Below are 26,315 nucleotides of genomic sequence, written 5' to 3'. Positions count from 1 at the left end.
ACCACACAGCAAACACCCTCTTAAAAACACCTGCAAATCAGGCCGGGCGCGGTGGCTCAAGCCTGTAATTCCAGCACTTTGGGAGGCCGAGACGGGCGGATCACGAGGTCAGGAGATCGAGACCATCCTGGCTAACATGGTTAAGCCCCGTCTCTACTAAAAATACAAAAAAACTAGCCGGGCGAGGCGGCGGGCGCCTGTAGTCCCAGCTACTCGGGAGGCTGAGGCAGGAGAATGGCGTAAACCCGGGAGGCGGAGCTTGCAGTGAGCTGAGATTCGGCCACTGCACTCCAGCCTGGGCGATAGAGCGAGACTCCGTCTCAAAAAAAAAAAAAAAAAACCTGCAAATCAAAAGGCATGTTAGCTAAACTCAGCAACAAGAAAAAAATGACCTAATTCAAAAAGGGGCAAATTAGATAGTTCTCCAAAGAAATATACAAATGGCTAGTAAGTATATGAAAAGATGCTCAACATCACTAATAATTAGAAAAATGCAAATCAAAACCACAATGAAATACTATTTCACACCCATTAGGATGACTAATACCAAAAAAAAAAAAAAAGACAAGTATTGGCAAGGATGTGGAGAAAGTGGGAACTCTTGTGCACTGCTGGTAGGAATGAGTAACAGTGCAGCTACTGTGGAAAACAATATGGCAATTCCTCAACAAGTTAAACATAGAACTACCATATGATGCAGCAATTACAATCCTAGGTATATATCCAAGAATTGAAAGCGGGGACTCTAAGAGATATCTGTATACCCATTTTCATAGCAGCATTATTCATAATAGCCAAAAGGTGAAAACAACCCAAGGGTCTACTGACAGACAAATGGATAAACAAAATGTGGTAATACATACAATGGAATATTATTCAGCCTTTAAAAGGAAGGAAATTCTGACACATGCTACAACAGGGATAAACCGTGACATTATACTAAATGAAATAAGGCAGAAACAAAAAGACAGATACTGTATGACTCCACTTATATGAGGCACTGAGAGTAGTAAAATTCACAGAAAGAGCAAGTGGTTGCCAGGGGCTGGGAGGAGGGAGAATGAAGAGTTATTGTTTGTTGGGGAGTTTCAGTCTGGGATGATGAAGAAGTTCTGAAGGTGGATAGTGGTGATGGCTGCACAGCAATGTGATTGTACTTAATGCCACTGAACTGTGGATTTCTAAATGGTTAAAATGGTAAATCTCATGTTATGTATATTTTACCACAATTTAAAAAAATTTTAATGCAGAATGTAAAAACTAGGAGCTTCCCAGAGATCTTTTACATAAGGCCAAGTATCCTGAACTTCTCTACTGCCAGCTGATACCTTTGAGCAGGAAGCCATCACCAACATAGCCATGAATTAGTGCCTGGGCATAAGCAGTGGTCTTTTATGTGGCAGCTCCAAACTGCTTGATCTCAAAAAGGACACTGTACCAGATCAACTCTAATGTGAACTCATAAAAGCATTGTCTAACATTGTCTAATAGTAACCAGAGAGTAATTCTGAGAGTTCATTTATTTCCAAAGATTAACATAAGTGTTTTACTTTAAGTTGAGGTCAGCATTACTTCTTCCTGTCTTTTGCCCCCATCTGCTCATTTCCCTGAAAAAGAAAGGCCTACTGTTTACCTTTTGTGTGTATGTGTATGTGACAGCGTCTTGCTGTGCTGCCCATGCTAGAGGGCAGTGGCATGATCATGGCTCACTGCAGTCTCGACTTCCTGGGCTCAAGTGATCTTCCCGCCTCAGCCTCCGCAGTAGATGGATAACAGGCACGCACCACGACATGTAGCCTATTTATTCATTTATTTATTTTTGAGACAGGGTCTCGCTCTGTCACCCAGGCTGGAGTGCAGTGGCACAATCATTGCTCATTGCAGCCTTGACTCCTAGGCTCAAATGATTGTCCTGCCTTAGCCTCCTGAGTAGCTGGGACTACAGGCAGGCACCACCACACCCAGCTAATATTTTGTGGAGACAGGGGTCTCACTTTCATTGCCCAAGCTGGTCTCAAACTTCTGAGCTCAAGTGATCCTCCTGCCTCAGCCTCCCAATGTGTCGGGATTATAGGCATAGGCTACAGTGCCTGGCCAGGTCTAGAGTTTTCTAAAGAAAATGTCATACTTGAAAATGACATCGAACAATCCTCAAAAAGTATAAGTCCAACATATACACAACCTCCTGCCTAACATAAATTACTAAATACTGTGCAATCATTTAAAATCAATTTCCTAGCCTTCAAAACACTCGTAGGAACATGAGAAAAAAGGCAAAGACAGGTAGGTTTAAAGATGAAGAAAATGCTGTCTATAGGGATTAGGTAATAAGGGCACAGTGGAAAAAGCAGTAGGCTCAGTTTCTTTATCTGCAAAATGAGAGAACTGGACTGGTGGCTCTGTGAGGCTCATTTAATTCTAAGATTCTATGATTACTCTGTGAAGGAATGTTGGAAGCTGGATTAGACCCAAAAAGTCCCTAAGCTGCCAGCCCAAGTGATTTGATAAGTCACTCCACAAACATGCTCAAGACAAGGAAACTCATAAGGCTAATCTTGTTAAACTTTAATTTAAAAGTTTCCTAAACAACAACAACAATGAAAAAACATGATTTAAAAAATGGGCCAAGGACTTGAACAGACATTTCTCCAAAGAAGTAGAACATGGCCATATACAAATGGCCAATAAGCACATGAAAAGATGTTTAACATCACTGATCATCAGGGAAATGCAAATCAAAACAATGAGATACCACCTCATACCCATTAGAATGGTTACTATCAAAAACAAAACAAAGACCCACAAAATAGTTCCCCCCAAAATTAAAGATAGAATTATCATATGATCCAGCAATTCCAATTCTGGGTATATGTCCAAAAGTACTGAAAACAAGATTAGGGATACCTGCAACCTATGTTCATAGCAGCACTGTTCACAATGGCCAAGAGGTGGAATCATCCCCTATGTGTCCATCAACATCATTCAGCCTTAACAAGGAAGGAAATTCTGACACATGCTACAACATGGATCAACTCTGAGGACATCACATCATGCTAACTGAAATAAGCCAGTCACAAAAAGACAAATACTATATGATCCTACTACAGTAGTCATGAAAATTCAGACACAAAGTAGAATGGTGGTTGCCAGGGCCTAGTGGGAGGGGAAATGGGGAGTTGATACCTAGTGGGCACAGAGTTTCAGTTTGAGATGAAGAAGTTCTAGAGATGGATGGTGGTGATGGTTACACAACAATGTAAATGTATATATTTAACGTACACTTTTTTTTTTTTTTGAGACAGAGTTTTTGCTGCCCAGGCTGGAGTACAGTGGTGCAACCTCAGCTCACTGCAACCTTCACCTCCCGGATTCAAGCGATTCTCATGCCTCATCCTCCCCAGCAGCTGGGACTACAGGCGGGCGCCACCATTTCCTGTTACTTGTTACGTGTTTAAAAAAGGCTATGAACTTCACGTGGAATTCCTGCTACCCTGCCCCCCATACCACTGCAAACTAAACAAACAAAAAATAATATTTAAAAAGACTGAGCCCAGTGGGCTTATCAGGGGTTTTACTATTTCATTGTGAAGCATCAGTGCTTTCCTATTTGTTCAGCTATTCACCAGGACAAAGCCATGAGAAGGGAAAACGGGATTCCCAGACAGAATGCTGACTCAGAAGACTGCCTTAGAAGGAAGAAAACTCTCCCCGAGTTAAGGCCTGTTGGGTTTAACATGACAGCTCCTAAAATATGCAGAAAATGCATAAAATGTACAGGCTTCCTCTTAGGGATAAAGGCAACTCCTGACCTCTCTTCCTCTTGGAATTGTTCTTCCACCCACCACAAGAGAACAGCTCGGGATGATTTTTAAGGGGGCGCGTCTTGCCTCACTGCCATCTAGTGAGGGCATTTGAGTGTTCACACACTCTGGAATCACAAAACTGTCCTGTGGAATTCATTATGGCATTTCATGGTTGTCGGCTGGATGCCTTCTAGCATTAAAAGTTGGCTGCCTGGGTACTGCTGACTATAAGGACAGAAATAAAAGTGAGGTCATTCCTTTATTCATTAAACAAATGTTTATTGAATGTCTAATACATGTTAGGCATTGTTCCAGGGAAAGGAAGGCAGAGTTGATCAAAAGAGACCCGATTCCTGTCTCATGAGGCTTCCATTCTATTGATGGGAGGGGGAAAATACTATAGACATATATAATATGGGGAGAGCAAAAAAAGTTAAACAAAAAAAAAACATATACAATGTGTCCAGTGGTGACAAGTATTCTAGAGAAAAATTAAACAGCAGGTTAGCGCATATAGGGGGTGCTGGGGGTTGGCGTATTAGTTTCCGTTTTACAGAGGGTGGTCACAGAAGGCCTCTTTGATAAAACGGTATTTTGAATAGAGCCCTGAAGGAAATGAGGGAGCAAGTTATGTGGATATCTGGGAGAAGAGTATTCCAGGAGAGCGGACAGAGTTCTGGCTATTTTAAAATATAAGGCAGCCATTAAGAGCTCTTTTGTCTTTTTTTTTTTTTTTTAAGTTTTGTGGAAATAAAGATTATTTCAAGTGAGCTGAGTACAGAGATACATTTACTATCATAAGAGCAGCTAGAACATTCCTGTCTACTAAAGCTATGCTGAAAGGGTCATCCCCTCCCGGACTCAGGCTGGCTAGGGCCACCGAGTGGGGCCTTGCTGATGGTTAGTGCTTAAAAGGACCACCAGGACACTGCAGGTCTAGGTGGGCCATCTTACAAATATTTGCTGAAGGATATAAGGAAATATAAGCAAGAAAACAAAGATCAAACAGTGCCGATGGCACTGTGTCACTACCAAAAGAAACAAACCCAAAGTACTTCATTATATTAAAACTTAAGAAACACAGTAATTATTTCAATTAACCAGAAAACTGGACTTCACCTCAAGAGGTGAAATTGGAGGCATAGGTTTTTCTTTCTGTCTTTTCTTTATCTTGATGATCTAATTTCAAACAGTACCTGCTCATTCTCACCCAGGAAATCTGGTGTTTGGGGTCTGAAGCTGACCTGGAGTAAAGTGCTTCTGGCCTAGGTAACAGAAAGGCTCAGCAGCAGATACTTCTATATAAATAGGCAAGCTATAGAAACTTAAATAGAAAAATTGGTTACCCCAAATTCCTGTTTCATATTTTTTATGACTTCACAACCAACGTTCATATTTCATACACTACTGTGAAAAAAACTAAAAATTACTATTCAACTTTGGAAAGGCAGAAACTAAATAAGGTGATAAGAAGTTTGTGGCCAAATGGGGACATGAATATGAAGAATTCATTGCCTTCTCTAAGTTATTTTTTTAACATCATTCTAAACATTGAGGGGGAAACCAAAAATTAAAAACTCACTTCATGTTCTGCTTCTGTGCTAAAAAAAAAAAAAAAAAAAAAAAAGCAACAACAAATGTAAGAGGAAAAAATAAATAATAAGATTTAAAAGAATATAAGAGAAAAGAAAAAACAAAAAAACGAAACTCACTTCACAGAGCCTTTTATCTTATATTCTATTGAGAAGAACAGGGCGGGGCTCCAAGAGGAAGAAAGAATGTTTTAGATACTTCATTATCTAGGCAATAAAGTCTCCATTTCCCAAAACACCCTGAGTTGAGGGGGAGGTAGGAGATCCATAGACTACAATTAGATCAGAGTGGAAGATATATTTAATTTTTGTTTGGTTTTGTGGGTAAGGCGGGAAATATCAATGCTAAAATGAACGTGAGCTGTTGTGTGGACACACATTATCCCTAATCCTTCCCAGCTGGCCACAAAGGTTAAAAGTTGGCCACATTATGATTCACCTCACTTTTCATTCATTCTGTGGTCCAAGAGGGCAAGCTATTTACTGATCTGAATGTTTACTGATCTAGACATTTTAAGTAGGGTTAACCTGAGGCCAGTGCATGGTGGGGTTTCAACCAATCCACTGTCAGTATGGAGATACTAACTTGCTCAAGCATAGGAACAGATCAACAATTCCCTCTCAATAGATTTCAGGAAGGAACCACCATCATGACCACCACCAAGAACAACATTGAAAAAGATTACTGATTGGTATCTGTCACTGTCTCACTGACCCAAATGTCCTCTGTCAATCCATTGACCTTTATAGAAAGTGTGTGTGTGTGTGTGTGTATTTGTGTGTATGTGTGTGTTTGTGGTGCATGCTTACACAGGATTTGATCTTCTCCAACATCTGTTGATGATGAAGGAAACATATCAATCAGTTACTATTCATTGAGTACTGATCAATTTACCCAGCTCTCTCCAAGGTTCCTTCCATAGTAATTGATTAATTATTCTTCAGTAAATGGCATGCCTGTCTAATTAGCTGTATTGACTAGGACAGAAAAACCAGATGGCTCGCTAGCCTAGATCAGTAACATCACAGAGACTGCTATTTAAATTTAAATCAAACATAGTTCTTATTTTCCCCTGACCTTCTGTCAGAAGGGGAAAAACAATGTGATTGAAAACTCTGTGATATGCTCTCTAGATGACTATTTCCAGAAAAAGGTTTGCTAACTGGCATATAATATACCTTTGATCATACCATTTATAACCAGTGCTTGCCAAAAATACAAAGCAATCAGAGCAAATTTTCTTTGGAAACAGGCAAAGCCATAGATTTATTTTATTTGTGGTAAGAGAAATTTCATTGCCTCCCAATAAAAGCATACAAATATGCATACCCATAAGATTAACACTATTTTTGTATGTGAAGTTACATTATTCTTGCTTCTTTGAGCCATTTGCCATTTCAGCTCCATTAGGCTTCTGGAATCTTTCAGTTTATTAAAATAACCAACCTTTATGGGTTCTGCATAGAAAAAATTCTATTAATAAAGGAATATTCCATAAAGGCAGCCAATAACAGTCAAATAATCAGCAGAAAAGGAAAAAAAATGCTGTAAATTACCAACAGGTGGTTATAACAAAGTGGCCAGAAACATGAATCTTTATTTCGCCAACCATTTTGGAAACTTGAGCAAGATGAGGGGCCATTAACCACTGGCCCCCTTCCATGGGCTTCAGTTTTTATATGTGAGGACTGGGGAGTGAGGAGATGGTAGCACTCACTTCAGTCCATATATGAGTATTTATACTCTTCATTCAAGAAAAGGTGTCCCAGCATTCTGAGGAAGTAACATTATTTTCTTTTTTCTCTAAAGCTTGAAGATACCTCAAAAAGAGGCAAAGCTCTTCTACTAAAAGTAAAATCTCTAAGGAGGATGAGACAGGTTATACTCTGTTCCTCTTCATTAACATCTACCAAGGATTTCCTAGTGGGGCCCAGACTCTTAGCCAGGAGCCATGCATTAAAGAACTGCCATGTCCTGTCACCAGATCACATCAATTCCACTTGTTCCTAAGAAGAATCCAGGTCACCTTGTGTTCCTGAACGATTATAAATCAGAGCATACCTAGCAGGCCTCATATACTCCAAAACCTTTTAAGCTTCTAAGTTCTAAAGTTGTATCAGTAAACGGACTAAAAGACAACATAACCCAAAGGTAAAATCTTAATCCAGGATTGATATAATACCTGAGCCTCTAGGTTTCAAGAGTTCCATAAACACTTTATTATTATATGGAAAACAATGTAGATGTGTACATTTTTCTGAGATGACTGTTTATAGTTTTTAGAGTTTTAAAAAGGTACAGGATTCAAAAAGAGTTACAAATGGCTGATTTAATAAAGTTGTATTCTGGAACTGAGTAGCTGTACTGTGTAGCACCATGGTCTAGACACTACTTGGACAGCATGTCTCACCTGCCGATGAAACTCCTACGCAAGAAGATCGAGAAGCGGAAATTCAAATTGCGGCAGCGGAACCTAAAGTTTCAGGGGGCCTCAAATCTGACCCTGTCAGAAACTCAAAATAGAGATGTGTCTGAAGAAACAATGGGAGGTGGAAAGGTTAAAAAATCAAAACATTCTATGAACGTGGGCTTATCAGATGCTCAAAATGGAGACGTGTCTCAAGAAGCAGTGGAAAATATAAAAATTAAAACATCTCCCCTGAAATCCACTGTATTAACCAATGGAGAAGCAACAATGCAGTCTCCTAATTCAGAATCAAAAAAGAAAAAGAGAAAAATGGTGAATGATGCTGGACCTGATACAAAAAAAGCAAAAACTGAAAACAAAGGGGAATCTGAAGAAGAAAGTGCCAAGACTCCTAAAGAAACAGAAAATAATGTGGAGAAGCCAGATAATGATGAAGATGACAGTGAGGTGCCCAGTCTGCCCCTGGGACTGACAGGAGCTTTTGAGGACACTTCATTTGCTTCTCTATGTAATCTTGTCAATGAAAATACTCTGAAGGCAATAAAAGAAATGGGTTTTACAAACATGACTGAAATTCCGCATAAAAGTATCAGACTACTTCTGGAAGGCATGGATCTTCTTGCAGCTACAAAAACCGTCGGTCGTAAACCCCCGGCTTTTCTCATCCCTGCAGCTGAACTCATTGTTAAATTTAAGTTCATGCCCAGGAATGGAACGGAGGTCCTTATTCTCTCACCTACTAGAGAACTAGTTATGCAAACTTTTGGTGTTCTTAAGGAGCTAATGACTTACCACGTGCATACCTATGGGTTGATAATGGGTGGCAGTAACAGACGTGCTGAAGCATAGAAACTTGCTAATGGGATCAACATCATTGTGGTCACACCAGGCCATCTGCTGGACCATATGCGGAATATCCCAGGGTTTATGTATAAAAATCTGAAGTGTCTAGTCATCGATGAAACTGATCGTATCTTGGATGTTGAGTTTGAAGAGGAATTAAAGCAAATTATTAAACTTTTGCCAACATGTAGACAGACGATGCTCTTTTCTGCCACCCAAACTCAAAAAGTTGAATGCCTGGCAAGGATTTCTCTGAAAAAGGAGCCATTGTATGTTGGTGTTGATAATACAGCTAATGCAACAGTGGATGGTCTTGAGCAGGGATATGTTGTTTGTCCTTCTGAAAAGAGATTCCTTCTGCTCTTTACATTCCTTAAGAAGAACCAAAAAAAATAAGCTGATGGCCTTCTTTTCATCTTGTATGTCCGTGAAATACCACTATGAGTTGCTGAACTACAATGATTTGCCCATCTTGGCCATTCATGGAAAGCAAAAGCAAAATAAGCATACAACCACATTCTTCCAGTTCTGCAACGCAGATTCGGGAACACTATTGTGTACAGATGTGGCAGCAAGAGGACTGGACATTACTGAAGTCGACTGGATTGTTCAGTATGACCCTCCAGATGACCCTAAGGAATAATATTCACCATGTGGGTAGAACAGCCAGAGGCCTAAATGGGAGACGGCATGCCTTGCTCATTTTGCAACCAGAAGAATTGGGTTTTCTTCACTACTTGAAACAATCCAAGGTTCCGTCAAGTGAATTTGACTTTTCCTGGTCTAAAATTTCTGACATTCAGTCTTGGCTTGAAAAGAACTACTTTCTTCATAAGTCAGCCCAGGAAACATATAAATCATACATACAAGCCTACGATTCCCATTCTCTGAAACAGATCTTCAATGTTAATAACTTCAATTTGCCTCAATTTACTCTATCATTTGGTTTCAAGGTGCCTCCCTTTGCTGATCTGAATGTAAACAGCAATGAAGGCGAGCAGAAAAAGCGAGTAGGCAGTGGTGGATTTGGCTACCAGAAAACCAAGAAAGTTGAGAAGTCCAAAATCTTTAAACACATTAGCAGGAAAGTATCCAACAGTAGGCAGTTCTCTCACTGAAGACATGCCTTTCTTTCATCTTGAATAACTGTCCTAAAATGATTCTTTTCCCCCCTTGATTTAATAGGATTTTTGTAGCCTTTAGAATTTGGACTTATCTAACAAGAGTATAAATTGACTTCGGTTGCAAGCACTGAGCACTGTTACTTCTATCAAGTTTCTCTTTTATTTTTGGTATATAAAACAGGCTTTAATTTTCATGGTTGCCCAATGGCACAGTAAGGAATATCTGTATCTGGTCTTTCTTGTGACAATATAATATTTTAATTTTAAATATCCCTCCCTCATACACACAAATGTACGTTACTGTTTTAATTATTTTTATACCTTTAAAAAAAAAGTTATATTCCCTCTACCTTCTCTTTACAAAACAGAAAGTCTGCCCTCTTCCTCAAAAAAAGTTTCCTAAAACATTCACTCTCTAAACAAGACATACAAGGAATTCTTCTGCCACATTCTGTGTTCAGTTCTTCCTCACCAGATCATATCATTGCTTGATCTCTATAACACAGCGGGCAGCATGCCTATGAGCAAGAGGGTACAGTCAAAAACAAGAAACTGAGTCTAGTCCTGGTTTTGCTAACAATTCGATTTGCCATTTCACACTACTGTCGGCCTCAGTTTCATGTGAGGATAAAACCTGTCCAATTGCACCCAAAGGTTGCTGGGAGCATTCAAATATAATAGTGGGCCGGGCGTTGTGGTTCACGCCTGTAGTCCCAGCACTTTGGGAGGCTGAGGCGGGTGGATCACTTGAGGTCAGGAGTTCGAGACCAGCCTGGCCAACATGGCGAAACCCCGTCTCTACTAAAAACACAAAAAATTAGCCAGGCATGGTGGCGCGTGCCTGTAATTCCATTTACTCCGGAGGCTGAGGCACGAGAATTGCTTGAACCTGGGAGGTGGAGGTTGCGGTGAGCCTAGATGGAGCCACTGCACTCCAGCCTGGGTGACAGAGCAAGATTCTGTCTAAAAACAAACAAACAACAACAAAAAATGTAACAGTGGATGTGAACATGCTTTACAAGGTAAAGAGCTAAAAATATGTTAAGATATAAACGGCAAGGAGATGGAAAAAAAAAAAAAGAGTAGCCTAAAATCACAACAAATCAAAGGATAGAAACCAAGGGTTGAATTTCCCTCATTAAAAGTACATCTTTATCTCAGATAAAGGAGAACATATGGCATGCCAGGCCCAAAAATGGGCTTAATCAGGGGTGCATGGAGTTATTAAAAAAAAAAAAAAAGGCAAAGTTATAACTTTAGAGGGCCTCTCTGGCCTACAGAGTACTTACTGGTGCATTCCACACCTCGGCTATACCCATATAATATCAACACAGAGAGGTTGAGTGGTGATGTAATGTCTGAGGGAGGCCATTTATCCAAGGCCGTTTTGTTGGACTCATAGGGTACAAGTCAGCTCTTTCCTCCAGGGGATGGGACAAGATGATTTCATGATCACGATTTTTGGGGCCTTGCCATCTATCAAGTTCAAAAGACCAGTATAAGAGATCCTAGTGCTCAGGTACTCCAGTGCTCAGTCGTTTCAAGAAAATCTTACTATACTTTCTCCTTTCGTGTACATCCTACTTTCAGCAAGATGTAGAGACTATTAGACCAGGAATCATATGAGACTAAAGCAAGAAATATTTTAAATGATCAAACTGTCCATTTCCAGGCAAACAAGCCTGCTAGCCTGAAAGACTTGCTTACCAGAAGCCTCAGCCATTCTACTGGACTCACAATCTAGGACAAGAGCCATTTAAGGAATTGTGAAAGAGAAGGAACAGGAGCCAAGTGCTGTCTTATACGTGCATGCCAGAAAAGCCAGCAGGTAGAACACTGGCATTCTTTTTTAACCCTATTAAGAGACTGGCTCACTGAGTATGTAGAGAAGTGTGTGAAGCTTAGAAGACAGAATGTACCCAGTCAGGCTTCAAGGAGAAAACAAAACAAAAATCCAAGTAGGAAGTGAAAGCAAGAAGAACCTTTGGGCTCAGGCAGCCTCCAAGGAAAGGAATGTTGTTTTACTGCAAGATTCCCCACTATATTGCAAGACTAGAAGGTAGGCTTGCTTTAAAAAAATAAAATAACATAACATAACATAACATAACATAACATAACATAACATAACATAAAATTAAATTAAAAAATGTAAGCCTTTAGTTAAGGCTAATTGCTTCTGTTGATACCCAGCCAACCTGATGTCACTATGGTCACCTGATCTGATGCTAGAAGTTATCAAACTTGAATAATTATAATACACTAGAAAGAAACAAACTATGTATTTGTAGCCAAAAGCGGGGGGAAGACAGATTGTATACAGGGCTTTGAGTGCAAATCTCAAAGAGGGTACCATCTGGCAATGTTATGTGAATGTATCTATCAGAGCATCAGGCACACAGTAAATGCTCAGTAAATATATGCTCTCATAATTTAAAAGATGGAGCGAGAAAAAAGACATGAAGTTAGGAAGCCTTCGGTAGGAAGTAGGAAAAAGGAACTTGTCTCGGTGAGTTAGTGACAGTCCATGGCACTAAACATGAGAAAAAACATCTTGCTGAATGAAGCACAAAGGTTTCAAACTGGTGGATCTACAGCAGAATAGGTATGGTATACAGATTTGTTTCATCTATACAATAAAGTATGAATTTGTTGTAATATTTTAAAACCAAGAGACCTCACATAAAAATCCTTATTTCTGTCTTCTCTTGAAAAAAATCAGAGACCCTGGCAACAATGGGCTAAAGCTATATAGAAGTTGACCCATTTAGATGGGATGTGGGCTCTCCATAGTCCCCGCCACTCTAATGTTTACTCCCAGCCCAATCCACTTATTTTTTGCTGCCTGTCTTGCTCCTGTCCGCAACAAGTTGTGATCATTTGTACAGTGAAAAGGGGTCTCTACTGAGAGCCCAAAAATCTGGGTTCTAGCCCTGGTTTGCCTACAAACTTGCATGTGTTGTGACTTGTGACCTCTCTGAGACTCAGTTTACTCATCTGTAAAAGAAAAGGTTTATACAAAATGATCTCTAATAGCTCTATAATTAGAATTCATCTACAGGGGTGGCAGTGAGCATTAGGGAGACACAAAGGAGGCCCAGATATTTCACACTTTATTCCACAAGTCTAATTTCTTGAAACATTAATTTTATTTTGAGACTAATGATAGTTTAAAAAGAAGTACACGTACTCTGAACAATATCTGGGTCCATCTGTATGGACTGAATAATCTCATAATTAAAAGCCAGATGACTGTCTCAGATAAATAGGATCTCTTACTGCTTTTCTTATCCACAGTCATTCCTATTATGGAAATTCTCAGATTCCTGTCTGGGATGGTTACCCAGCCTATGACTAAATGAAGAGTTCCAGAACACAGAGCCTCAGGCTGTGGGTGTTCTCAGAGCATACAGGAATGAGGTCAAATATAAAGCCCAATATAAGGAAAAGGCAGGCTTTGGAAACTGAAAGCAGAAAACAAGATTCTGTCTAGACTCATCAAACAATATACATGTCAGTCCTGCAGGTCATACTGTAACTGTGACAACTGCTGCCTTATCCCTGAGTGTGGAAAGTCAGAGTCTAAAAATCACCTTTGAGACATATTCTAGGACTGGGACAGTAAGACTGACCTCTTGTTCAACACTTGAAAAAACTGTAAGTTCAGCAGATTAGTTTCACTATAAATCCATTATTTAATTCATCTTCCTAATTGGATGAATTATTTAATTCATCCATCCTTCCAGGCCCCTGGAAGTTGAACAGGAAAAATCATACTTATGAATCCTGATTTACAGTTAGAGAAGACTTAGGCCCACAAAGCTAAATACCACACATTGAAAAAAGTATTCAAGATTTACTTCAACAAATTTTTATTGTGTTCTCACTGTGTGCCAGGATTTGGAGACAAGACAATGATGAATTAGCCACATTTCTTAGTCCCTAAGGAGTCAACAAAAAAGCCAAGCATAAATCTCTGTATTTTATATACCTCTAACTATTTCAGGAATATGAACAGACTTTTAAGACTAACTGTTAACTGATCCAAAGTTAGATTCAATGACTTTGCATCTTCTTTCAAGAAAAACCACTTACCCCAGCCAAAAAGAAGTCTTGTTTGTCAGAGAGAATAAAATACCCATAAACTCTTCCCACAGGACATAAGTCACAAATAATAAATTAGTCAAATCTAAATAGAGAAAAATCAAAAGCCATTCAATATTTTTATAATTATATACAAACTGAAAGGCAGAAACAATGATATATTTGATGTATATACTTAGGACTATCACAAAATACCTTCTGTGGCTCTGCCTATGACAATACCTGCCCCAGTGCCTCTGAGCAAAATGGGTAATTATAATCCAGATCACAGGTTCTCAACCAGGGGCAATTTCCCCCCTAGGGGACAATGTCCGGAGACATTTTTGGTTGCCTGGAGGATAACTTAGGATGATATTACTGGCATCTAGTAGAGACATGCTAGGGATACTGCTAACCATTTCATAATGCATAAGACAGCCCTACACAACAAAGAACTATCTAGCCAAAATGTTAACAATGATAAGGATGGGAAACCATGGTCTAGGTGCTTACATGTTGGCTAGAGGTCTTTGTTCTGGGTCTTCTAAGGTCCATGAAGACAGGCTTTGGCTGCTAAATACAACCTGAAGAAAATCACCTTTCCCTCAGCCTCTGGTTTCTGGAAATAAAGCCTAATAAACTATGAATATCATCTTCACTGCATGCTCTATTATTCAACAAAACAAGAATTACATGCATAAGAAGTTGATAAAATATGGAAAATCAACAAAAGCAAAGAAGAAGGAAGGAAAAAAGGAAGAGAGGGAGAGATGTGATTGTCATTTCCACAGCCAGACAAAGCTAAATCAACCATTCTGCATATCTGTTCTATCGTGAGTCTGATCGCCTCTAGAAACTGTTTCTTCCCACCCAAGAAACAAATTCCCTGCAGTGCCATACAGGCACAGACAAATTAAGTCATTCAGGTACTGTGGCCTCCCCAAGGAGACATCACTGAGGCCACCTAGTGGTCTCCAGTATGGATCTCAGCTAAGTAGGCCCTAAGACTCCAACATGCGTATAAATTCTTAATTTGGATATATGGTCTCTATTTATATAAAGAGGGGGAAATCTCTAGTTCAGAAAACTTAAAAGAACATTCTCATCTATCTACACACAAGACAATTCAACAGGCATTTATTCTGTTCCTACTCCATCTACTAATCCTTAAACTATGACATTAGGAAGCCTCCAGCAACCCTTATCTAGGGAGAAAAATGCTAGCTTTTACTTCAAAAAGCAAGGTCTTGCCAGTTTCTCAAAGAAATTTTTCTTTTATGCCTCTTTTATATTTCTTTTATGCCAAAAATAGCTCTAAAGAGGTGGAGTACAACATATAAGAATTGTTAACTCAAAATTTGACATAGTTCATTGACCCAAAGATAAGAACACTAAGCATTAGCAAGAGACTAAGGTTTTTCTTTTTCCCAATCTATACGTGAAGTAGCAATAAGATTTGTTGTGCTTGAGAATAAAAAATCCTGTTTGTTTATTTGATCAACCTTTCCTTAGATTTGTCTTTCTTCGCATTTGTCTTTCCTTGGCTTGTTACCCAGACCAGCCCAACTGGTCACTGACAATTCAGAACTTCTATGGCCAAGACAGAAAGGTGCAAGAATGCCAAGTGTATTCTTAAACTGCCAGCTTTAAGTCAACATCAGCATCTCCATTCCTAGTGAGACTGAGAAAAGGCTGGAAATTCACAGCTTGGGCTCTCCATTTCCAGTTGTGATGCTGGCAGTAAAAAGAAAAAGAGTCAGCATCTGGCTCCCTCTCAAACAAAGCTGCTTACCCCATTTCATCCAAGAAAAAGATGCCATCCCAAGAGGCCATTCAAGATACATGTCTTTTGGATGGTACTTAGGGTGTTTCATTCATCATTGTATTTTATTGGTTTCTTTTTTTTAATGTCTCTCTACCCAGCAGGCTAATTTTCCATGGATTCCCTCCTTTCTTCTGAAATGGCACATTCTTAGAATCTTAAAATCTGTTCACAAACTTGGCAGAGCTAGGTGGCTCAGAACCATATCGTGGCCAGCCTTGGTTTATGGTGTGTGCCTTGTATATACCCAGTGGCAGCCTTGATGAAGAAACTCACTATTATTAAGTCAGAACATCTCCAGGCACTCACTATTTCCCCTTAATTGTTTCTACCTGACATAATGCTAATGAGAAATAAAGACTAGTATAGAAAGAACAATCAGAGAGAAAAGCATGAGTGTGAGATGCAGGAGGCAGACAACACTTACCTGGTCACGATCTCCTGCAAAACAGCAGCTTTTCATGGTGCATGAATTGAAGTAACCCTGATTGTCAAACTGAAACACAGGCAGGCGGGAATGGATGTCATAGAGCACAGGGGGCAGGCGCCGCCTCAGGGCCAAGAGCTGGGTCCCGTTGCTGTTGAATCGTACACTCATGGCACTTTGGAGGGACAGGTTTCCACCATAGCGCAGGAGAGAACTGGAAGGCACAAGGCACAGAAATCAGGCATGAGATAGACCAGACAAAAGTCTGAAAAACACATTTGCCTAGGACCTCCTGTCAAGCTTGTACAGCTGAATTTCAGCAAAAGGATATTTCTATGCAGTGGCTAGAATAATGAGGGTAGCAACGCTTCCTTGGTTACTTTAAAACAATTTACTTCAATTGTCAGTTCTCTTTCTCAGTCTCCAAAACATGAATCACCAGTAAATTTACAAGAAAAGGATAACAAAAACATTTTGAAAGAAGAGACATATTAAAATAATGATTTTGTTTACCCAAGCTAACTGTACAACTGAAAACATACTCGTCAAGACCCTGAGAAGTGGGTTGCATCCACTCTAACTGGGTAGTCATGGACGGTGTTTAAGCAATATATTCATCCTTCATATTAGAGATACAAGAACCATCAGCAAAAACAATAGGCTGGGTGCAGTGGTTCATGCCTATAATCCCAGCACTTTGGGAGTCTGAGGCAGGAGGATCACTTGAGCCCAAGAGTTTGAGACCAGCCCTGGCAACATAATGAGACTTTGTCTCTACAAAAAAATAAAAAAATTAGCCAGGCATGGTGGCATGTGCCTGTAGTCCCAGCTGCTCAGGAGGCTGAGGAGGGAGTATCACTTGAGCCTAGGGGGTTGAAGCTGCAGTGAGCCATGGTCACGCCACTGCACTCCAGCCTGGGTGAGAGAACAAGACCCTGTCTAAAAAAAATGAACAATAGAAACTTTATTGTTTATAATGGATAATTTTTCAATCATAATCATTTTATTACTTTATTTTGAAATTTTAATCTGTTCACGGAGAATTTTTATATTCTATATAGCATGATTAGAGAATAAGTATTAAAGACAATTCTTAAATTTAAATGCAGAGCAAGGAGTGCAACAATTAGAAAAGGAAAATGACTTGTTTTCCTTACAATTCCCCACAAATTGATATGTAGCGTTAAAACATACTTTGGTTAATACATAGAACTTCATTTATCTAGCTTCACTAAAGAGTACTATGTTCTGGTTCACCTAATATTCTTCCATAGTTTCATAAGATTCACATTTTTTTAAAAGTTTCACGGCCGGGTGCGGTGGCTCAAGCCTGTAATCCCAGCACTTTGGGAGGCCGAGACGGGCGGATCAAGAGGTCAGGAGATCGAGACCATCCTGGCTAACACGGTGAAACCCCGTCTCTACTAAAAACTACAAAAAACTAGCCGGGCGAGGTAGCGGCGCCTGTAATCCCAGCTACCCGGGAGGCTGAGGCAGGAGAATGGTGTGAACTCGGGAGGCGGAGCTTGCAGTGAGCTGAGATCCGGCCACAGCACTCCAGCCTGGGTGACAGAGCAAGACTCCGTCTCAAAAAAAAAAAAAAAAAAATTTCACACAGTATGGTTCTATATAATTTCTTTTGATGACTCAGAACGTACTTTCAATATTACAGTGAACCAGGATGGCCATGAACATTAACAAGTGTATACAGTACTAACTTTTAAAGGTTGTGGGGAGTGGTGTGATCTTTCAGGCAGTCAGGATCACTATTTTATTACAGAGGGATGAATGCTCATAGTCCATGTCAAAACCAAGTTTTCTTTTGTATTTTAGGTTAATTTTTGGAGCACTGAATTACTGGCAGGAAAGTGAAGTTAAGTATATATGTTGGGGACACTGTAGAACAAGTGCCACATTAGAACTCACTCTGTCTCATGTAGACATTACTGTCATGGATAGGTAGTGATCCCAGGAGATTTAGAGAAAAAAGTTTATAAATTCTAGAGAATCACAGACCTGAAAAGGGCCTCAAGACGACTAAATTAGAGCCTAACAGATTTATTTGAAACATTTTAAAGAAGTTTTAATTGCATTGTACCAAATGAAAAAAGAGCTATATATTACCAGAAGAAAGTTAATAGTGAATGAAGATAACACATTTTCTTTTTTTGCCAAGAGAATGGTGGGGAAAATTAAGTGGACAAGAAAAGAGCTATCCTATCCTATGGGAAGGGAAGCCCTGAAACCACAGTACAGAGGCAGCTGCCAACCTAGCTTGGTCACAAAAACATCCTGTACCAACACCAGCCCCAGTCAGTCCTGTGTCCCCCAAAGCAGTCTTCTCACCAAAGGAAGGAATGCTCTGGTACTACAGCTGTGTGTGGAAATGAGCCTTGGGCAAAACAACCTGTAATCCTTTTAGGATTGGAATGAAATGAAAGAGGGAAGACTTAGAAAACCACCCCTAGAATTCCAGACATCAAGGAGGGGCCTGGTATCCCTGCAGGCCCCAAGTAGTAATCCCTGCAGAGAAATGCTCTTATAATGGTCTGAAACACAGACCACACTCACTCGCATACATAAAATGAATGACAGGACTGTTAGAGACCAGGCATTTCCTTTACAGGGTGCCCTGGCTGCGATAGGCATGTGGTGTTATCTAAACACTGAACTCAAAAACAATGAGAGGCTTTCAATCCAAAATCAGCATGCAGTGTGCAAATAAACCAGCATTTGTAGGACTGACTAGGAGTTGGGGGTGGAAACAAGAGTCAACAGAAAGAGACTTGGCCAGCCTCACCAGCCATAGCAGCAGGGGTTTGCAGCAGCTCAGGCATCCTTGAGAGGAAAGCTAGAGCCTCTGGCAAACACCCTTTCCATCTGTTACCAGGAACTTCCTCTGCCCAGTCTAGTCAGGCCTGTAGAGGAGTCTGCCCAGGATGGCATATGGACCATCCCAACCCCACCCAAGCTCCCTGACCCACCATCTGCAGTCTGATTACACTACAGGAATTAGGTTGTGGGCTCCAGGATGGTAACTAACTTTTCTCTTGCCTATGCTTCTGGGCAGGGAACTCTAACCTCTCACACAAAGAAAATACAGAGGAATCTTGCTCCTAGAGTGTTCAGGGGTGCTATTTAAAGAGCAGCAGCCACCAACACTGAAAACTTCATGTTTTGTCACAAAATTCCATTCCTTCCAGAGGGATGGAATGACACCTGAAATCCAGAAAGTAAGTTACATTATCATTATATTATCATACATTACCTGCTGTAATTTATCAGCAGGGGTCTGCAGCCGCCCACTCCTGGTGAGAATGATAAGGATGATCTGGTTTGCTAGAAAGGCAGAGCTTGGAAGCAGTTTGCCCTCATAGTCAAGATACAAAGATGATGTCAAAGATTCTGGCTTCAAGTGTGAGATGCATGAAAAATCATCAAGGACTTTAAAAAACGTAGATTCTCAGGATTCCCACCCCCTGCCCCCCAACAATATTATAATTCAATCTGGAAAGTGGGCCCAGGTATCTGAATTTTACCAGCAACACCAGTTAATTGTAATACAGGTGACTTTCAAACCACACTGTGAGAAACATGATTCCATTTTGGAATTTGTGGGGTTGGGGGTGGAGAGAAAACAAGGTGGACAAAAGATAAATTATCAAAGTCAATGAAAAGCTAACCATACCATAAGGCACTTTTTATGGTCTCATGTCTGTTTGCAGAAGGATCTCCAATTCCTTTTCAGATCGGAGTTCTATTCCTGTCCTCAACACATTCCCTGAAGAATTAATTTCTCATTTTCTCTTAAAGAAATAGGGATGCCTCTACACAAACAAGAATGCCTCAATCCTAACTTGCTTTCTGGACACTTATCTTGATAATGAAAATGCCACTGTCTCTACTCCTTCAGAGAAGTGGCTACCAATACATTCAAATGAGATGAGCAATATATTGCAAGAACTAGCAAAACATGTTAACAATGAGTTCAAATAAAAATATCTTTATAAGGCCGGGCGCGGTGGCTCAAGCCTGTAATCCCAGCACTTTGGGAGGCCGAGACGGGCGGATCATGAGGTCAGGAGATCGAGACCATCCTGGCTAACACTGTGAAACCCCGTCTCTACTAAAAAATACAAAAAACTAGCCGGGCGAGGTGGCGGGCGCCTGTAGTCCCAGCTACGCGGGAGGCTGAGGCAGGAGAATGGCGTAAACCCGGGAGGCGGAGCTTGCAGTGAGCTGAGATCCGGCCACTGCACTCCAGTCCGAGCGACAGAGCAAGACTCCGTCTCAAAAAAAAAAAAAAAAATCTTTATAAGAAAAATTAATGAAATACATCTATCCCAACCTATCTTCATCCAAGTATTTGCTATAAAACACAACAAGAACAGGGTAGAAGGTGATCCAAAAGACCCAGGGCAAAAAGCAAGAACACCTCAGAACATCAGGAAAACGTTCCTCACAAGCCCTCTCCTGCGGAGTTTTTTTTTTTTTTAAGTCCACTCAATTGGACTTCTTTATTGCTCTGGTGGGGTAAAAAGAACATTTAAAAAAGTACTTGACCAAGGCAAGACTTGGAACACAAGAGAAACAGGCCAAGGCTGTTTCCAGGGAAAGTGATTGAGAGTATCACTTCTAGCACAACACAGGGAATTGAAAAAGCTTCCAAGATCAGGCTCTGTAGACCTAGATTACTATAAATCCATGATTAATCCATATGGTACACCTGGTGGTGCCAACAAGATTTTCCAAAGGCCACTGGCATGAATTTCTTCATTGTTCACATGTAAAAGTTTTTTAAGACCGGTGGAATGCTTGGAGTCAAGGCACTACTGTCCTAACTCACAGACATCAGAGCTGGTGTCATACCACAAGCAGAGAGGGAAAAGCAAGGTCCTTTCTATGGGAGAAAGTCTCTCCCCACCACAGTTTCTGATTTAAGACAGGATGACCTATAAGGAATATGGGATGTTTTGTATTTCCTATAACACAACCCATAGAATATGATAAATCCTAGAAGATACTAGAACTAGGTAAAAAGTGAGCAAGTTCAGGGAGTCACAGTCCACACTGGTCGCATTCAAGTATGTTTAGAGCCCCAATAATCCCTTAACCATTTATTTTATGTCAGTTGGAAGGGGGATGAAAAACCTGGGCTTTCTCTTTTGTTTTCCTAATGCACTCCTCAGTCCCAAGACTGAAACTTCTCTAGAGAGACCCAGAACTGTCAGACAACCAGCCTAAGAAAGACACATTGCGATCTGTGAATAAACACATTTATTTTCCCCAGAACATGATTCACTGCTAGGCTTCTCTGGCTTGATATATAGATGAATTCAGTATACTTTTTGAATCTCCAGAAATTTGACTGAAGTTGGCAGAAAAGCTTGACTAAATTTCTATAAAGAAATCTTTATATAGGCCGGGCGCGGTGGCTCAAGCCTGTAATCCCAGCACTTTGGGAGGCCGAGACAGGCGGATCACGAGGTCAGGAGATCGAGACCATCCTGGCTAACACGGTGAAACCCCGTCTCTACTAAAAATAAAAAAAAAAAAACTAGCCGGGCGAGGTGGCGGGCGCCTGTAGTCCCAGCTACTCGGGAGGCTGAGGCAGGAGAATGGCGTAAACCCAGGAGGCGGAGCTTGCAGTGAGCTCTGATCTGGCCACTGCACTCCAGTCCGGGCGACAGAGCGAGACTCCGCCTCAAAAAAAAAAAAAAAAGAAATCTTTATATAATCAAATGGCGTATCCAGCCCTTTCATGAAGCACATAAGGATGGCGGGCATTGCAGTGTTTCTAATCATCATCTTCCAGAACAGGAACGTGCTCAGAGAGGAAGCGTTCTAGAGCCCAGAACACTTCAACTTTTTTGGCCCACAGGTTCCAAAAGCCCCACAGAACCAACCAAAATCTCAAAGTGAATTAAGAAACAGTATAATAACAGATTTATTATCATGACTTTCCACAAAATAAAGGACTCAACATTTAGTCATTTATCAGATGGCCTGGTTTATTCAAAACCCCTCTCTACCCAAAAGCTGGTGAAATAACGATTTTCATAAACAGCCATTTAATCTTCATCTTACGTAGTATCAGCCCTGACCTCACAGTGCATAAAACTGGGAAGAGTTCAATGAACAGTGGTTGGCAAGAAGGAAAAAAGCAAGGGGAAGGAGGGACACTGAGATGGCAGTTGCTACAGCAACAGTAACAGTGCAGAAGGAGGGAGTGGGAAGATATGCAGGTAAATGGACAGTCTGTGATGGCAAGACAAGAAGTTGGGGTGGGTGCACTGAATATTAGATGACAAGTCCACAAAGCTACAGGAATGCTGAAGAGGAGAGAAGAAAAGTGTGGAAAAAATTCCTAAGCACAAGAGGGTCTGAAAACAAAAATTATGATTTGGTACTTTCTAAAAAGAACTCTTATAAAAACAATTGAAAACAAGAGAAGAGAGAAAGGTCAAGGAAAGACTCCTTTCCTCCACCTGCTGACTAATGAGACACAATTACAGGAAAACAGCTTGTTTCATACAGGAGCCACTCATTGAGAACATGTCCAAAAACCAAAATCACCTCTAGTTGGCAATAATATGAATGCCTCAGAACAATAGCTTTAAAAATTTTTTATAGTAACCTTTCATAATAAGTACATTTTATACTGCATTCTCCTATACCCACACTAATTTAGCATAAATTCATTAAACAATACTTAGCAGCTACTATATGCAATGCACTTTCTTTTTTTTTTGAGACAGAGTCTGCAGTGGTGTGATCTCGGCTCACTGCAAGCTCCACCTCCTGGATTCACGCCATTCTCTTGCCTCAGCCTCCCGAGTAGCTGGGACTACAGGTGCCCACCACCAGGCCCGGCTAATTTTTTTGTATTTTTATTAGAGAGGGGGTTTCACCATGTTAGTCAGGATGGTCTCGATCTCCTGACCTCGTGATCCGCCTGCCTCAGTCTCCCAAAGTGCTGGGATTACAGGTGTGAGCCACTGCGCCTGGCCTCCATTGTGTACTTTTTATGTAAGAAGTACTTGTGACCATCTAAATTGATTTCATCACCCACTGGATTATTATCATTATTATTTTTTGAGACAGGGTCTCACTTTGTCGCCCAGGCTGGAGTGCAATGGTGCAATCTTGGCTCACTGCAAGTTCTGCCTCCCGGGTTCAAGCGACTCTCCTGCCTCAGCCTCCCAAGTAGCTGGGATTACAGGCGGCACCACCATGCCCAGCTAATTTTTGTATTTTTAGTAAAGACAGCATTTTGCCATGTTGACCAAGCTGGTCTTGAACTCTACTGACCTCAAGTGATATGCCCGCCTCAGCCTCCCAAAGTGCTGGGATTTCAGGCATGACCCACCATGCCTGGCCACCCACTGGATTATTGAAAGAGCTTCCTAGCTTGTCTCTGCTTTCATTTTGGCCCATGCTTCAGATTATCCTTAACAAAGCAGGCAGAGGAGATGCTGAACCATGAATCTAATCCTATCATTCCTTTGCTGAAAACCCTCCAGTGGCTCCCCATTTCAACTAGAGTAAAAACCAAATTCCTTACAATGCCAGCAAGGCCCTAGACAATACCCCCTACGCTCATCCTTTATGTCTCTGATCCCATCTCCTAGGACCTTATTCAACTTCAACCACATGGTGCCTCTTAACTGCTCCTAGAACATGCCAGGCATGCTTCTGCTGCAGAGCTGTAGTACTTACAGACCCTGCAGCCTAGAATGTTCCTCCCTAGGTCTGAGCATGGTTCATTCATTAGCTCTTTATTCAAGTATCCTCAGTTAGGCCTTTCCTGACACCTTATGCAGAAATACAACTTCTCCAATGCTTCCTCCCTGGCCCACTTCATTTTCCTCTACTGCATCAATCACCATCTTATATACCATGTATTTTTACATATTTATTTTGTTTCCTGTTTGTCTTTTCCCACTAGATGATTAGCTTTTATATCTTTTCTTTGTGTATCTCATGCTTAAACACTGCCAGACAATAGGCATTTGATAATCAGCTGTTGAATGAACAATCTAATAGATCATAAGCAGCAGTTTGAAAAACACTGACTTAAAACATTTTTAAAACGAAACTAACAGGCCTGGTGCAGTGGCTCATGCCTGTAATCCCAGCACTTTGGGAGGCTGAGGCGCGCAGATCATGAGGTTAAGAGATCGAGATCATCCTGGCCAACATGGTGAAATCCAGTCTCTACTAAAAATTTAAAAAATTAGCTGGGCGTGGTGGTGCACACTTGTAGTATCAGCTACTTAGGAGGCTGAGGCAGAAGAATTGCTTGAACCCGGGAGGCGGAGGTTGCAGTGAGTAGAGATTGCACCACGGCACTCCAGCCTGGTGACAGAGTGAGATTCTGTCTCAAAACAAACAAACACACACACACACACACAAAGTAAAAACAGGCTCCATTGAGTTCACATGGCCCTTGACATTTGTCTACCCATGAAACCTCATCTTGAGAGGCAAGCAGCAGAGCAGCATAAAATCAGATAAATAGCAGGAGGCTTGGAGAGCATCTGAGTCAAAGTCCTCCTGTATAGGTGCAGATCTGTGGTCCACAGTGATTTGTCAATGACCATTCAGGTCTCTACATCTCACATGAAGCCATGATGCCACCATACATCCTTTAAGTGAGTTAAATTCATCCATGTGCTAATCATGTAAGGATCCAACAAGATAATTTAACAGGAAGTTGCTCTGGGTGAGTCTGTGAGTGAGTGATGAGTGAATGTGAAGGCCTACGACATTACTGTACACTACCACCACAGACTATATGAATATTATACACTTAGGCTACACTACATTTATTTTAAAATATTTTTCTTTCTGCAATAATTAACCTTAGTTTACTATAACTTTTTTTTTTTTTTTTTGAGACAAAGTCTCACTCTGTCACCCGGACTGGAGTACAGTGGTGTGATTTCAGCTCACTGCAACCTCTGCCTCCCGAGTTCAAGTGATTCTTCTGCTTCAGCCTCCTTAGTAGCTGGGATTACAGGCAATGTCACCATGCCCAGCTAATCTTTGTATTTTTAGTAGAGACAGGGTTTCACCATGTTGGCCAGGCTGGTCTCAAACTCTCGACCTCAAGTGATCCCTGCCTCAGCCTCCCAAAGTGCTGGGATTACGGGCGTGAGCCACCACGCCCAGCCATTAGTTTACTATAACTTTTCTACTTTATAACTTTTTTACTGTTTTAACTTTTTGACTCTTGTTATAATACTTAGCTTAAAACAGGCACATTGTACAGCTGTACAAAAACATTTTCCTTCTTTATATCCTTATTCTATAAGCTTTTTCCTATTTTTTGTTTTTTTTTTTTACTTTTTAAACTTTTTTTGTTAAAAACTAAGACACACACACACACACACACACACACACACACACAATTAGCCTAGAACTACACAGGGTCGGGATCATCAATATCGCTATCTTCTACCTTCACATCTGTCCTACTAATGTCTTCAGGGCTGATAATACACATGGAGCTGTCATCTCTTATGATAATACTTCCTTCTGGAATACCTCCTGAAGGACCTGCCTGAGGCTGCTTTAGAGTTAACTTTTTTAAATAAGTAGGAATATACACTAAAATAACTGTAAGAAACACAGTATAGTAAATAGGTAAACCAGTAACATAGCTGTTTATTATCAAGTGTTATGTACTGTATATCAAATTGTATGTACTGCACTTTTATATGACTGGCAGCACAGTATGTTTGTTTACACCAGCATCACCACAAACACATGAATGTGTTGTGCTACAATGTTATGACAGCTACATCACCAGGCGACAGGAAGTTTTCAGCTCCATTATAATCTTATGGGACTTCTGTCATATACGTGGGTCCATTACTGACTGAAAGTCGTTATGCAGAACGCACAAGTATATGGATAAATTCTCAACACATAGCAATGAACTGCAGAAGTCCAGTTGTAGAATGATTATGTAGCAGCATATTATTTGTGTGAAAAACATACAAGCACATGGAAATAATGCCATATATTTTTCTACAGGCACATGTATAAGCATATAAAAACCAAGAAAAAGTTCTGGAAGCATATGTTATAAACTCATAATACTCACTACCCCCAGGAGAAAACATGAAGGACCAGGACTAGAAGAGGTAGTCAGAGGGGGCTTTAGCCTGCGGACAGTTTTTTTTTTTTT

General features: G+C 40.6%; 1 protein-coding gene and 1 pseudogene across 4 annotated transcripts in view; one reads left to right on the top strand and one right to left on the bottom strand.

Moving 5' to 3' along the window:
* Positions 1 to 26,315, bottom strand: part of DCAF5 (DDB1 and CUL4 associated factor 5) — a 108,531-nt gene that overhangs the window by 28,702 nt on the left and 53,514 nt on the right. For 3 of the 4 annotated variants that reach the window (XM_011949687.1, XM_011949688.1, XM_011949689.1), the window contains exon 6: positions 16,121 to 16,334. In XM_011949687.1, the coding sequence (XP_011805077.1) occupies positions 16,121 to 16,334 (214 nt within the window). Of the gene's footprint in view, positions 1 to 13,643; positions 15,606 to 16,120; positions 16,335 to 26,315 lie in introns of those variants that run through there. The other variant, XM_011949690.1, reaches the window with a different exon arrangement.
* Positions 7,798 to 9,785, top strand: LOC105517230 (annotated as a pseudogene).

The sequence above is a fragment of the Colobus angolensis genome, unplaced genomic scaffold (genome assembly GCF_000951035.1).
Source record: "Colobus angolensis palliatus isolate OR3802 unplaced genomic scaffold, Cang.pa_1.0 Scaffold3, whole genome shotgun sequence".
NCBI classification, from domain to species: domain Eukaryota; kingdom Metazoa; phylum Chordata; class Mammalia; order Primates; family Cercopithecidae; genus Colobus; species Colobus angolensis.
This window is presented reverse-complemented; position numbering and strand designations above follow the sequence as displayed.